Source organism: Durio zibethinus, chromosome 6 (genome assembly GCF_047325235.1).
Source record: "Durio zibethinus cultivar Kanyao isolate XHJ-2024 chromosome 6, ASM4732523v1, whole genome shotgun sequence".
NCBI classification, from domain to species: domain Eukaryota; kingdom Viridiplantae; phylum Streptophyta; class Magnoliopsida; order Malvales; family Malvaceae; genus Durio; species Durio zibethinus.
This window is the reverse complement of record NC_143167.1, coordinates 32,159,090-32,174,661: the sequence shown is the minus strand read 5'-3', so window position 1 is coordinate 32,174,661 and position 15,572 is coordinate 32,159,090. Positions and strand designations below refer to the sequence as shown.

General features: G+C 35.6%; 2 protein-coding genes and 1 long non-coding RNA gene across 5 annotated transcripts; all 3 read left to right on the top strand.

The window, feature by feature from the left end:
* The first annotated feature begins 808 nt into the window (after positions 1-808).
* On the top strand, positions 809-4,553 carry LOC111285101 (vacuolar-processing enzyme-like). The gene is made up of 9 exons (XM_022874344.2): positions 809-1,081; positions 1,300-1,464; positions 1,554-1,710; positions 1,863-1,948; positions 2,041-2,240; positions 2,610-2,658; positions 2,927-3,136; positions 3,854-4,060; positions 4,146-4,553. Exons 1-9 carry the CDS (start codon positions 875-877, stop codon positions 4,326-4,328), a joined length of 1,464 nt encoding a protein of 487 aa, XP_022730079.1. The 5' UTR covers positions 809-874; the 3' UTR covers positions 4,329-4,553.
* Positions 4,554-8,376: 3,823 nt separating this feature from the next.
* Positions 8,377-15,312, top strand: LOC111284982 (uncharacterized). Of its 3 annotated transcripts, XR_016343155.1 has the most exons (8): positions 8,377-8,618; positions 8,731-8,842; positions 8,941-9,170; positions 10,481-10,862; positions 13,489-13,855; positions 14,011-14,179; positions 14,878-14,955; positions 15,073-15,312. XR_016343155.1 is itself a non-coding variant. In XM_022874165.2 (7 exons), the coding sequence occupies exons 4-7, from the start codon at positions 10,495-10,497 to the stop codon at positions 15,121-15,123; spliced, it is 864 nt and encodes a 287-aa protein (XP_022729900.2). In that variant the 5' UTR covers positions 8,377-8,618; positions 8,731-8,842; positions 8,941-9,170; positions 10,481-10,494; the 3' UTR covers positions 15,124-15,312. The 3 variants fall into 3 exon arrangements, 2 of the variants coding, with proteins under 2 accessions (XP_022729900.2, XP_089619105.1); XM_022874165.2 differs by lacking the exon at positions 14,011-14,179; XM_089762979.1 differs by lacking the exon at positions 14,011-14,179 and having other exon boundaries at positions 8,379-8,456.
* Positions 10,871-13,051, top strand: LOC149518583 (uncharacterized). The gene is made up of 4 exons (XR_016343156.1): positions 10,871-11,434; positions 11,775-11,860; positions 11,957-12,028; positions 12,915-13,051. It is a non-coding gene; the product is annotated as an uncharacterized LOC149518583 (long non-coding RNA).
* Positions 15,313-15,572: the final 260 nt, after the last annotated feature.

Genomic DNA, 15,572 nt, shown 5'->3' with positions numbered 1-15,572 from the left:
TTTTTTTTTCTTTTGATTACTTTGAAGGAAACTCTTCTTGTCCCAACTTGAAACTTGACCCAACTTTGCTTGCTGGTATTGAAGTATGATAATTGATAAGAAAACAAAGATAATAAAAGTTTCATGAAAATGAAAACCCTTGAAAATTGTATCAAATTATTAGTACCAAACAAAAAATCATGAAATGATCAAACACTAAATTTTTGATTAGTTTTGAGTATGAATTTGTACCAAAATAATTTTCGCTTCCGCAAGCCCAAACTACTGTCTACGGTCACCAATAATACAAGGTTCATTGTCCAAAAGATACCTTCCAGCGGCAAGAAAATGATGCACAGAGGAAGAGGAGTGTGGGCAAGGGATTCTTACTTTATGTCACCATCCAGCGATTCCAGTATATTCAAGTCCATGCCCTACATTTCAAGATAAGGGAGGGAAACAGATTCCCTAATGCGGACAAACAAATGAGAAAACCAAATCCTCATAAGAGTTTGGTCCTCGATTGTTTCAAATTTTTAGCAAGAAAATTGGAATTCAGGAAATAACCAGCCAATAGGAAACAATTACGTAATAGACAGACCGACTCTGCTGGTCCCTGCGAAGCCCACGAAATTCAACTGGGCCTCCACCCGATTTTCCGTTCACTCCCATCATAGCCGTATATTATAAACGGATCCTACATCGACGTCCCAGGTGCAATCTCACAGTTACGTAAAAATGTATAAAATAGAGTAGCTCTGGGGCCCGCCACGTACGTCACCATATCTAAGTTTATGCTATATATCTTAACTGCAAAGTCTTGAATTTTGCATAATCATCAAAAATCAGAATTTTCTTTTTTCCTATTCTAATTGATCAAAGCTTAGGCCAAATCATGACCCGTCTCGTGGCCGGTGTGATTCTTTTGCTATTAACGGTGGCTGGAATCGTCTCCGCCGGTAGAGATGCCACTGGAGACGTCCTACGGTTACCGTCGGAAGCTTCTAGGTTCTTTCATCGCAGCGACAATGATGAAGTTGAGGGCACGAGATGGGCGGTCCTGATTGCTGGATCTAATGGCTATTGGAATTACAGGCATCAGGTAATAAAAAATTCTTCCCCAAATTTGATTTTTTTTCTTTTACATGATTTTTGAAAATATTTGTGATCATTCTTCAATGTTCACTCCATTTCAAAAACATCTAATTTGTTAACATAGTTAAAGTTTTATTTATTTATTTGGATTTTATTGGTTAATTGATAATTGATTGTTGATTGATCGATCTTATTTTTGCTAAAGATATTTTATATTTGTTTCAGGCTGATGTTTGTCATGCTTATCAACTCCTAAGAAAGGGTGGTCTGACAGAGGAAAACATCATTGTCTTTATGTACGATGATATCGCTTACAATGAAGAAAACCCCAGGCCTGGAATCATCATTAATAGTCCTCATGGCGATGATGTTTATAAGGGAGTTCCAAAGGTCTTTTTTTTTTTTTTTAATTCTTTAAAAAAGATTGTTAATTGTACAATTTCTTTCTCACCGTTGCCTAATTGGTGTTATTTGTGCAGGATTATACTGGAGAAGATGTTACTGTTAACAACTTTTTTGCTGCTATCCTTGGAAACAAAACTGCTCTCACTGGTGGTAGCGGGAAGGTTGTGGATAGTGGTCCCAATGATCATATCTTCATATACTACACTGACCATGGTGGTGCTGGTGTGCTTGGTTAGTAATATCTCATTAGCAGTTACTTTCTGATGGCTTTCAGCTTGCACCTTCGCTTTATAACTATTATTACTTGGGATTGTAGTATGGTTTTCAGCTTGAAACTTAACATAGTTTCTAAGCTGCTAATGATTCATTTTGTGTTAATTCAGGGATGCCTACCGTTCCTTTTCTTTATGCTGATGATCTGATTGACGTTTTAAAGAAAAAGCATGCTTTAGGGACCTATAAAAGCTTGGTAAATTGTTGTTTAAATAACTGTCAATTTCTTGATGCATTACCCATCACTTTAGTGCCCTTTTAACTTTTTGTTTACGTGTAACTTTGTAGGTATTCTATCTTGAAGCTTGTGAGTCGGGAAGTATATTTGAGGGTCTTCTTCCTGAGGGTTTGAATATCTATGCAACCACAGCATCAAATGCAGAAGAGAGTAGCTGGGGAACCTATTGTCCTGGAGAGCACCCAAGTCCTCCTCCAGAGTATGAAACTTGCTTGGGAGACTTGTACAGTGTTGCTTGGATGGAGGACAGGTACGGATTCGAGCCTGTTCGTCATATATGGCCTTTTCATTTACCCTTGAAAACATTGAATCTGTAATTTTTTTGAAGCTGAAACTGATTGCCTAGATCTGTTTTCTTCTAAGATTTGAGAAAGTTGTATATAAATTAACATCATCAGTTGATTTCATGGCTCCACGCTTCCATCTTGTTGAATTTAAGAATCAGTAGACAAATATAAAAAATCAGAGAAGAAGTGGGTGATATACATGCCAATTTGATCCTTTAGTATGATCTGGACTAAATTAGGAGATTTTTAAAGCTGTGGAATAAGCTTTTGTTTTATTTTTGTTGAATTACATCCCTTGATATGAATTTTAATATTCTGTTTCTGTTGAGCAGTGACATACATAATTTGCGGACAGAGACTTTGCACCAGCAATATGAACTTGTAAGGCTTTTAAATAGTTTATTTGCATGCACTCTTTCTTTTCTCAGGAAAAAAGGAAGACTTAAATTTCATTTTGCCTGCAGTAGTTATTTATTACTGTTTATATCTAAGAAATATGAAACTATATCCTGAAAATGGGAGGTCTAAATTCCTTTGACATCAAATTCAAGTGTCAATAACTCATTTTTTCAGTACTGTAGTGTTTTAAAAACCTTCTAGTTTTGCTGTTGAGATCTATTATGCAATTTCATTTTTCTGTCTTTTGCAGGTGAAAAGGAGGACTATCAACGGCAATTCTGCATATGGCTCTCATGTCATGCAATATGGTGATGTAGGGCTTAGCAAGGACAATCTCTTCGCATACTTGGGTACAAATCCTGCAAATGATAACTTCACATTTGTTGATGAGAACTCCTTGCATCCACCTACAAAAGCTGTTAACCAGCGTGATGCTGATCTTGTCCATTTCTGGGATAAGGTTTGTGTCTTACATCTTTTGAATTATATATTAAACACAAGAATTGCTTGTTCCCATCAATTTTTTTAAACATAACGAGGCATCAATACATGTGAGAGATTCAGAAATGGACATTAATATGATACGTGGATGTTAGCTGTCTCTTTCTAAAGGTTATGGTAACTAAATTAGAATCTGTGATTGGGAGCTGATGAAACTTTGCTCAGAATTCATCTAATGTGCATGCTAAAGGAGATCATGTGGTATTTGATGTTTATGGGGAAGCATTTCCTTACCTTATTCTTGTAGTACCCAAAGCGGTGAGGAGGAACTTCTATTAGTAGTCTGAGTGGAATATTGAAAGTGTAAAGAATGTGACTTCTTCTTAGATTTGTAATCGAATATTTAGATGGACATTGTAATATCTTATGGGGTTAGAACAACAGGAGACTGGAGTTATGTTTGTGTAACTACTTATCTTGAAGGAAATTGCAAGATGGATGCAACTCAAGAAAGTATAAAAGGGACTGGTGGATTTTTAACCAAGCATATGTAGTGATGATGCTTTGGTAGAATTTGAAAGGAACCCATGCTGTCAGTATACGCTACTTTTTCTTTAAAATGCTCTATTTGTGAATGAATGTAAGTTGTGAATACTTGTTCCATACATTTGAAAGCATCCGCTTTGCTAGTTTTAGGGCCTATCTCACTCAAGCTTTCTTCCAACCTACTTTGCAGTATCGCAAGGCACCTGATGGCTCTGTTAGGAAGGTTGAAGCCCAAAAGCAGTTCGTTGAAGCCATGTCTCATAGAATGCATATAGACCACAGTATGAAACTCATTGGCAAGCTCTTATTTGGAATTGAAAGAGGCCCAGAAGTTCTAAGGACTGTTCGACCAGCTGGACAACCTCTTGTTGATGACTGGAAATGCCTTAAAAAAATGGTAATATTCTTGATTCTCAGCCTTTCTTTCGTTGCTTTGTTTTGTTGTCTTGCTACTTAAGAAGACCCTCTCTTCATCTACACAGGTGAGAACTTTTGAGACACATTGTGGTTCGCTAGCCCAGTATGGGATGAAACACATGCGTTCCCTTGCAAACGTGTGCAATGCTGGAATTCAGACTGAACAGATGGATGAGGCGGCAGCACAAGCTTGTGTCAGCATTCCTACTGGTCATTGGAGCTCTGTTCAGAAAGGATTCACTGCATGAATATAGCAGAATGGGCAAATATTAAAGGCCAAAACAGATGATTGTTCATGTGATTGCTTCTGTCTACAATTATTTAGGAGCAGCTCTGTACTAGACTGCTTAATTTAAGTAAACATGCATCAGATGCAAGTGTGTATATGATTCTGTCAAAAAAAGAGTCTGTAAATGATTGTATGAACCTCTTCCATATGTGTTGAATGGGTAAGAAATGTTACTATGTGAAAATCCTGAAGGATATCTTTCCTTTTTTGTGGTTTCCTATCGAGACAAAGGTGGTAACATCTTCAGTCTTTATCATGTTTTCTAAAAGCTGGGTTGATAGCAAATTGTGAAATAGCCGTTTCGGCATGTTTTGATCGGCCAACGTGGCTCTCATAAGGGAGTCACAATCCCTATGTCAAGTTGCTACCTTTCTGCTTAAAGATTAGGTCCTGAAGTGATTTCAGAGCTGACGTATGAGCAAGACTGGGCCATTTCTTCACTAACAAATTCTCATCATTCGTTGGATCACATCTACATTTGAGTCATGCATAATCCAGGCAGCGAATTTTAATTGGGGTCCTCCTTCTAAGTTTCAATCCGTAAATATAGTTTAATCAATAATTACATGGTTCATTATCAGGTATTCGAAGGTTTCCAGAAACTTCGGCGGAAAGTGAACCAAGGAGATGGAGGGTGAATAAACTAGATGCCATGATCATCTTCCTTATCATTAAAAAAAAATAAAAATTACCGGTATCGTAACATCTGGGTCACTACTCAGAGATTTGCAGAGAAAGGGGAGAGACTGAAGAAAATTTTTTTTTTGCCGAATTGTTAACTTTTGTGCTTATCTCAATACAGTGGCTCGTAAACACTCGGTCGGTCTACCCATCCATAAAGTCATAGTAAACTGTCATTCAATAAGCCAGGCACAGAATCAAAAGACCAAGACGGACACGACCTGGTTCCATTTTGAACAGTTCGCAAAATAATGAATCGAAAGATACATGAAATGAAAAGAAAGAAAAGGAACATTAAACTCTCCAACACGTTCCTTTTTTCTTCTCTAACATGATGTAACTTGTTTGTTTCCATGCTCGATATTATCACTGCTCTTCTATTTCCTCTACCTTTCCATTATGCCTGAGAACATTTTTTTTTTTTTCCATTGCTGTATTTCCTAGACTATTCAACTTCTTTTTCACTTCTCCCTTGAGCAACTTTGTTCACCAAGTTCAGAACATCATTACATGGATGAAAATGCTTCCATTTGTTTCTCTTTTCTCTCATCGCTCCTCTCTACATTTACAACCTGAGTAAGGTACTCTAAGTCTATTGTTCAAATCAATATCTATTGCCAATTTAAAACATACGCATGAATTTCCCGAAAGAAAAACACCCAAGGCAATGAGAACAGAGACAATTATAGAGATGAGTGTTATTGTTACTTCTATCAGCAGCTATTGCTTATTTAGTGCAGTTATTGACCATTTTCCTTGGCTTCCAAAGCCTTCCCGGCCTCCTCCAACTTCACAGCAATCTCGGAATCGGTGTAACCTTTATCGACAAATTTGTCTTCAAGCATCACGAGTTTGGGCTCTATCTGATGTTTGCGATCATGCTCAAGCAACCCTTATCGGCCTTCCTACTGATCATGCCTGATCTGCCCAAAATACGCAGGCATTTTCAGCAACGCCGCCAGGCTTTGGCTTGACAGAGGACTTGTGTTCTGGATGTAACCATTGGTCCCAGACCCTCCTTGGGTTTGCAATCCTATTCCATTATACATTTCCAATTTTTTGTTAGCTCACCGAACCTAGCTATTCAATCAAAGAGACCAAAATTTAGCATCTTCAGCAGCAGATAAGGATTTTTAAAGAAAAATAAAAGAAAGCAATATTGAATAGAAAATTACAAGAATAAATAAAAATAGAGATAAACCCAATTTGACAAATCGCCGAGAACTTGAAAAATCACATTGCATAAAAATTCAAGAGACGTAAAATTTTAAAACACTGAATAAATAAAAACAAACCGCAACTTGCCTTCTTGTTACTGTTTGATGGAAATCGGGGATTTCCTTCCCGCCCCTTTGCTCGCTTCGCGTAACCAACCTGTGACGAGACAGGACAGGCCGCGCTATTGAGAACAAAAATTATAAATCATAAACATGTTTTGTGGACAAAAAAGCCTCCAACTACAGCCCACGGATGGCTATTTCTGTCTTTAAAAGTTTGAGTTTGTTGTAAAAATATAAAATTAAGTATGAATATGTATATTTACTTAAAAAAATTATTTGTTTATCAAGTTTTAATTCAAAGCAATTTTTTTTTTACCATTTTTTTAATGTATTAAGATTAAAAAATCTTACTTCATAAAAAAAATTCAAAACTCTTTATTGTGTGGTTCAAACTCTTAATTAATAATTATATTTGATCCCCATCATCGAGTAATACGTCGATCGCATACTATCCAAATTAATATAGAATTAATATCCACATCGCTCACCCATATGAAGTCAACATTCGCTAAATTTGCTCATGATTATCGCTCATCATATAATAACTTAAATAAACGTTTGATCAACTATCAACTATCAACTATTCATATTACATCATCATACACGTATCATTTATAAAGTAAGGGAAGATAAAAATTCAGTCATTCTAGCCATTTTTCTCAAGATAACATAAGATACAGTCGTTCTAACCATTTTTCTGAATCCTAGTCTCTTTTCCTTCTCTTCTCTTTGCCCCTTCACCTCTCCCACTTTGCTAACTTCAGCGTCAAAGTCACGGTTCAATATCCCAACTCCTACACTTTCCTGACCATATTTTCTCCCTTCATGTCCTCCCTTACTCCGAATCATCTCCCTATTAGACTCCACGTCACCCCAACCAAGAATACCGTCAAGAAACTGGTATTATTAAATTTGCTTAATTACCACCATTAATTACACATTCAAGCGACATACAATTCTTTTTTATATTTCAAGAAACTTTTTTGGATTTTAGTTTGAATTGAAATGATTCAACATCGGTATTTTTTATTATTAGAAAATACAATTACTGACCACCTCTTTAATTAATTTTTCAAAAGTTCCTTATCAGTTGAAGTAATAAATATTTTAAATTTAGAATCTAAATTTAATTTAATAAATTTATATAATTATCATTAAAATATAATATTTAATAAATTTGATATTCAAAGTTTAATATTTATAATTATTTTTATTTTAAATTTATGATTTTTTAATAAAAATTAAATTTCTAACTCTAAAAATTGAAAAACTTAATTAAATAATATTAAAAACGTAATTTGGACAGAGGATATAATTTCCTGGAACTTTCTCATGTCATTTTGACAATATTGAAAAAAAAAAAAAAAAAACTTGAAAACCGAGAAAAGCACAATTACCCTTTGATCCAGAATCAGCCAAGAATTACTAAATTGTCCTATAAGAGTGACAAGATGAGATTTTAAACCGGCTTAAACTAACCATGGTTAGGTAACCAGACATTTTAACCAACCATAGTTAACTTGTTGCGCTAAGCACACCTCACCCGAACAACGAGAAAAAATAAAACAAAATAAAATTATAAAATATAAAAAATAAAATAAACAAAAAAGTAAGAATATATTTACGTTAATATAATTTTCATATTTTTATTTTTTAATTAAAATTAAACTCAAAATAAAATTTTTAATTTTAATAATTTTGATTTAAAAATAAAAAATGTAAAAATTATATTAATACAAGTGACCTCTCTTAAAAAAAAAATTATAATCGCTTTTTTTAGTACTTAATCGCATTATTTTATTTCAGCGTTGTTTGAAGATTCCGCTAGATCTATTAACGCCGTGAGTTAAAGTTACGGGTAGCAAGGCACAAGAAAAACCCGTAACGGGGATTTTAGATAGACGGTGTTGACGGTTCGAAAGAGAAGGCGATAGGATCCGTTGGATTAATGATCAACGGTTAGGAATTATCGGTGATGAACCTTTGTGGTGTAACGGAGGGTGTGAGGAGGTATAAAAATTGGCTTTGGAAGGGAGAGAGAACAATTCGTTTTATCAGAAGAACAAACAGCCTCCCTGTTACTCTGTCTTTGTTTTTTTTTTTTTTTATTTTCTTCTTGTTCTATGGTAATTTGCTTCTACTTTCTTCTTTTTTGAGAACCAAACAGAAAATTCATAAGAAAAAACTAAAAACTGATGATAATTTGATGAATAAATGTTGAGGATCTAAATTCAAATCCAAGCGAGCGAGACAGAGAGAGAGGAGAGAAGAATCTGAGGATTTGTTAGGTGTGTAATTGAGAGCAGAGATTAATTAAATTCTAAATTTCATTGTCTATTTTCAATGGATAACTGTTAACGAATAATTTCCCTTGTTTTTTTCTTCTTTTTGTTTCTGCAGATAAAACTGAAGATATTGGAGGAACGTTTTTGCTGGTTCTAAACTTCTAATAACTGAGCGTGATGATTGCTTTTCTTTTGTTGAAAATTTAAGAATCTGCAAGAAAAAGAAGGTATACAAAGTTCAAGTTCAAGAGATTTGCGACAACGACCATGTTCTCTTTGTTCATTGTAAATGATTTTGTTTTTGTTTCAATTTTTTGTTTGACAGATGCATTTCGAAGACTGCAGGGCTTCTTTCTGAGGAAATTTGGACTAAATTCATCTGCAAATCGGCAGATCAATTGCTAACACATCAAAAGATTAGAATCTTACATCACATGAGAGTCGGAAGAAAAGGCTTCGAATGTCATTATTTCGTTGAAAATCTAAAGTGGGTTTTGTGTTCCTACCAAAGACTAGAAGAAGCAAAGTTGTAAAGGCAGAGCTTGAATAATTCAGGTATGAGAGTCATCATCTCACCGATAAGATCAGGAATCTGACAATCGGAGTGCCGATTCTAAATCTACCAAACGATGATTGACTCGCCATTGATACACCAAGCTTTTTGTTTTTTGAAAATCACCCGTTACATTGTTCTTCTCCTCGGTGTCTTCTTCTTTCTTTTTTGATTTTTATAGCTAGCTCAGTGCTTCAGTAATCGGTTTTTTCTAGTTGGATTTGATTGAGAATTGAAGGTTCCTTTGACAGTCGATTTTTATTTCGAGAATGTTAGATTTTCTTCTTCATCGACCTCCACTCCATCTCTTTGGAGGGCATTTGCAGTCCGTATTTTCAGATTTTAATTTCACTTTCTAAATGTTATTTGTTTCCCTTTTTTTTTTTTTTTGCTCTCGCAATTTTAGTCACAATTTTCTTCCTAATCCTTCAATAGCTTTTTTCAAACAGTTCAAAGAAGAATTTGACCTTTTCCGCTAAGTTTTTTTCCTCTCGATGGATCTATGTTTTGATTTCGCTTTTTTCTGTCTTTATCTTTAATTCTAGTTTCCTTAAAATCTCTACAGAGAAAACGTCTTTCTTCTTTTGCTGCGATGTTTTCCTGGTTCTGTTGAATTTTCTTTTCATGACGGTCTCTTTTTTTCATCTCGTTTTTCTTACCAATGACTTTCCGTTTGGTTTCCATGAAACAAAGAGAAAAAGAAAACCTCAAAACTTGTAATGAAGTGAGTTGGGTTACCTTTTTTTTAACAAAAAAGAACGTCGAATCCATTATTTTCCCTGGTACTTATATTTTTAACTACGACCAAAGACAGTTTTGTTTTCCCTGTCTCTTCCAAGTTACAACTATGAGGAGAGTACCTCCTTAACAAATTTGCAAATTAGGGCAGCTATTTCTAGTCTTAATTTTCTCAACCCCACCTAAAATTCTCACCGTCTTCGTTTTCCCTCGTTAATTCGTTTACCTTTTTTTCTCCTCGAAGATGTAAAGCCGTTTGATGACTGCCCTTCTCCATCTTCAACTTTTCTTCACGCCTAGGCCACTTTCTTTCCTCTAATTTTTTTTTTTTCTAAGTTTCCGAGGAAATTCCTGGCCATACGGTGCACATATTCTAGAGATAAGCTGATGCAACTTTTGTTTGAAATTGCGTGGAAGTTTTAAGAGAAAGCCACATCAAATTCTCCTAATCTCTTCCTTTTCTTATCCTTTCGGCGCTCCCACTTTAATTCGGAAGTTGAACCCACTATTATGGGAGCGGTTTAATCCAAAATTATATTTTTAATTTTCAATTTTTACTCTCACGATGGGACAGGTGTGCAGAAAAGGATGGAAAAGGACTCATTAAGGACCAATAACAATGGTAATAGCATCAACTACAGCAGAGACAGAGCCGGAGGCGATGGGGGATTGTTAAGATCCACCTCTGATCCGGCCAAGCAAACAGCGCCGGCGTCTGATTTTGTTTTGCAGTGGGGAAACCGGAAGCGTCTCAGGTGTATGAAGATCCAGGTCAAAGACGATCAGTCCGGCCCGGTTAATCGAACCACGGTTCGAGTCGATCGCCGGGTCGTGAGGGCCGATAAGGACTCTTCAAATCAGCCAAGCAATAATAATAATAATCACGGGAATGGATATTTTAACCTCCGTCAGCGGCCTACTTCTCCTCAGCCTCCGCCACCTCAGCGCGTTCTCCGGTACTGTATATTTTTTAAATTGCACTTTCTTTTGAGTTTATTTACTCGTATTTACATTTGCTCTTTGGCTGTTGTGCGCGTGTAGGATACGCTCCCTTGAGATGGGGGGTTGGATAGGGGGTAGTGTTGGATATTTTGATGTTTGATTTCTTTTGCCACTTGGTTTTGCGTTAGGTTTTCAGTTCAAATTGGCGCGAGTGAAATGATTCTAAAGATTTAGATCCAGCATTTCCGGGTCCCACGTCCTTATATGTCTTATATGTCTGAGATGCTTAAACCTTTTCTTTTTCTTTTCTTTTTTCACCTTTAAAAGCAAAAATTACTGACCTGGATTAACTTGTCTGACAAATATATAACGTTTGATGAAATAAGTTTTCTGAGGTCAAATAATTTTCCTACTTGAGCAGGATCACAATTTCCTTTTCTTTTTTTTTTTTTTGACTTTTTTACTGAATTTGTTAGTCTACCCGCACGAGAATTTGAAATTCACTTGATCTGAAAGAAAGTCTTCTCAATCATACTACGAAGATCCTCAATTCTGTGAGAGGCATAACTTCTCAATCTTTTCACAGGTTTTCCTTTGTTCTTGATTGGTTTTGATTGTCAATTATCCTTTTCTTTTTTCCATTTTTTTAATCTGGTAGTGGAAAGGTCTGTTCCAGGAATGGATAAGCTGCACGGTTGGTGCCATTGAGACTCCTAAATCCTAAAACCTACACAAATTTGGATGGATATATTTCCATATGGGCCTTTTGATAGTTGGTGATGGCATTATATGGGTCTCATATTTATAAAATAGAAATAATATTTCAGCCTCAGATTTGCTATTTTTAGTGCTGTAGAGGTTTTTCTGATCCGGAATCATCAAAAGATTTGAGCTTTTTACAAAACTATATGATTGATGCATTTCAGGGCTGAATTATTTTTATGAGGCTTGTATTTGTGCACAATCCAATTGGTCAGGTTGGCGCCAGTGTATGGTTCAGGAGAAACTCATGGTGAGTTTATTAAAGGCGCCTTCTATGTTTAGGCCTTTTTACATCTGACTTAAGCAGGTTGTTCATACTAATTTAGTGATTGTTTTCTTTAAATAGACATACAAGAATCATGGGTTGAAGCTTTTGCTTTAACACAAGGATCTTAACAAGTAGTATGGTATAAATAAGGTTGTGCTTGCTTCAAGTTCTGGTTGAATACCTATATTAAGTGTCTTTTTCTAAGTATTTCCTTAGGATTTATTTGGTAACATGATAGGAGGGTTAGCATCGTGCCGTGATATCGATTTATGATTGGATCTCTACTCTACTTGCACCAAAATCAATGGCAAATTTTTAAATTTTTGAGATGATTTTTTAAATTTTGTTAACAAAAAATATATTTAAAGAAAATTTTTGGAGGGGTTCAATGAAAAATTTTCTTTTAAATATTTTTATTTTTCAATTTTTGAGCTATTCATGAACATTCTATCTTTAAGGATAAATCTGTTATTGATTATAATTCAATTGTAAAATGATATTGCGATGCAATGTAATTCCCTCCCACTATACTACCAAATAAACTCTTGTGCATTGTTTGAATAATCTTTTTTCTAGATGTTAAGCTACCTTCAATAACGCATAATTGGGAGAATTATAATTTTAGTGATCCTTTTTCTTGCAAAAACTGATTATGAGATATTGAGTTCTCTTTTTCGATTTCTTTCTGACTGCGTCTTATTTGTTTGTATTCTTTGATTTTAATGGTTGGCCTAAATATGGTAGCCCCCTCCCTTTACACAACCCTCCATCTTCCATGAAAACGAAGGTTAAATCCCATATAAAATTCGATGAAAATCAGTGTTTGATTTTGTTCTCATTTTGATAATAATTGCCACTCGTATTATTATATGATGCATCTGTTGTCTACGTATTGGATACCTATCAGTATTCTTTTACTAATATTTTTTTCTTAATGGCGCTTGTCCTGCTTGAAACTTTCGACAATTGATTGATTGTTATGCACAATCTTCTGCACCTTACCACACCTGATCCTAGACCTTGTATTCTGATCCAGAATGCCTCACGCATACCTCACCACGTGTGTACGAAAAGTCTACTTTCATCCCAGCCCTCGTCAGCCGTCCGATCTCAAATTCGATTTAGGAATCTGGTCCACGTTATCCCCCATACCAGGCCATATTTCAGCACGTATCCTCAACCCACCAGAAAGACAAAAAAAGTTTAAATCCGACGGCTTAACCAGCAGTTCAACTTAGATCGAGATAGAATCACTCTGCTTCGCTTCTCTCAGGATATCTAAATTTTTCATCGAAACAAAGAAAGAAGGAAATTAACAACGGCTCCCTACATAAAAATCCAACCCCAAAGTCCCACCCTTCCCCAAAGAAAGCCAAACAAAAATCCCACCCCCATTTTCTACGCAATAGTCTCTGCCACCCACCGATCTCGATCACTTCAAGGTTATAGTTGTAATTCTGCATTTACATCTTTGACTTTTAACTTTCCTAAAACTCACAGCAATTAGATTCTTTTTTCATCTATTTTATTTTTTTTACCTTATTCAAGATATTTGTCTCTGGGTTATGGTATTATTATTATGCGATGTGAATTTTTGCCTAATCTTTCAGGAACTCTGAGAATTCCAGTGCTATGAGAGGCCAAAGCAACGGTGGTTTAAGGGGATTGGCTTCGCCAGACAGAGGTGCGCACGATAAGAGAGGTGCCAATCATAACAATAACAACCACCACCACAGCAACAATGATAACAACCACCACAACAACAAATCAGCGGCATCTTCGGAGACGGCTCATGATAGCAAAAAGGGAGGTTCGTCTTCCGGGAGCGGTGAGGCAGATCCACCTGTCGTCTGGCCACCGAAATTCGTGATTGCTTTAACTAATAAAGAGAAAGAAGAAGATTTCATGGCCATTAAAGGATCTAAGCTGCCACAAAGACCAAAAAAACGAGCCAAGCTTATTCAACGTACCCTCAATGTAAGCACCTCTCTTTCCTTTTCCTTTGAATTGATTCGTAATTATAATTTTTTTACACAATTTCTGAAAATTTTTAAATTTGGGCAAATTGAATTTTTTTTGTTATTAGAGTAGAATTTGATTTGAAAGTGAAATTTAATTTACTATTGGTACAGGGAATAGTTGGGGTACAACATTTAGTGCAGGGGAGAGTACTTACGAGTTACGTCAAATAAACGAATAAATGGCTTGGTTTGCTTTTGTTATTTTCTTATGCCCGCTTTACTACGAAAAGAAACAGGAGAAAAGTTAAAACAAAAAGCCAAGGCAGTGGGCGAAGCGATAGTAAGTGAAACGTAATAGTATACATGTCAATGAAGGATCGGACTAGCTCCTAATTAAGAGATGACCTGAGTTTGCGGCCCGCTAGAAAGGCTGTGACTGTGACACAGTCACAATTTAATTGCCAAGATAATGTTGTGCGTTGTGCCTTATATACTGCCATTGGCTTTTGCTGTGCTGTAACTGCGCGATGCATGCTGGCCATCTAGATTTTCCAAATAAAAATAATATTAAAAGAAACTAGTTGTAGGTTTTTTTATTCATTTATTTGTTTTCTTTCTCTTTTCTTTTTTTTTTTTTTGGCAGATAAAAGGCTTTAAAAAGCAGTGTTCTAGTTTTTTTCTTTTAAGCAAAACTTGAAAAATAAAAAATACTAAGACAGTTACTGTCCTCCAATAAAATATTTGAATAAGCAGTATTCTATTAATTTTAATTTTTATAAATGAAGAGCAACCGACAAAAGATGGCACTGTCCGTTGGTCGACCCATCATTGTCGGGGCCTATTCTGCAATATGCTATTATTGTAGGGTTTCTTTTGTATAAATTGCATTTGTTAAGGTGGTGGTTGAAATAGTTAGTCTTCCAGCATGGACCACATTAGCAAACGCATAAGAACACGACCAATTATTATTATTCTTTTCTTATATATTAATTTAACGTTTTAAACAATTTTTTTTTTTTTTGGAAACTTGTTTTACAGCTGGTAAGTCCGGGGGCATGGCTATGCGATTTAACCCTTGAGCGCTACGAGGTCAGGGAGAAGAAGATTTCAAAGAAGGTACCAAAATAGTGGAAATTTGGTTTTTGAGTTGGCTCATCAACTTTATGAATTAGACTTGATATAACCACTGCGTTAAATTGAAGCTGAAATCATTTGGATATAATCTTTATGCAGAGACCAAGAGGTTTAAAGGCTATGGGTAATATGGAATCTGACTCTGAATAGAAGAAAGCAGCCTTTTTGGAAGGAGCGGTTCAGGTGTTTGGTTTTGAGTATTGCAATATGGATGATGTGATGATGATGAGATGTTCAGAGGCAGTTGGTGTTTTTGTTGAGGATGAGAGAAGGGTTTGAACTGTGTAAATGATGACCTTTTCATCTATGAGATGAATGAAAGAATTAAATTATGCCAAACTTTTATCTGCTTTCAACATCTACTTTTGGGTTATGAGTAAATTCCCCTTAACCCAATAGCTGGAGTTATTTAATGATGCTTACAAGCTTATAGCTGGGGTTCGTTTTAGAAATACAAGTTTCTTAATCCCATTATATCACTTTGAGCAAAAAACTAGTTTCTTAAGAATTCACTCCAGCCTATAGTACAGCTGCTCGTCGTGGAATGCTTCGGTAATGAATGGTTAGAAACAAACAAGGGCGTCGTAAATTCTCCTCAA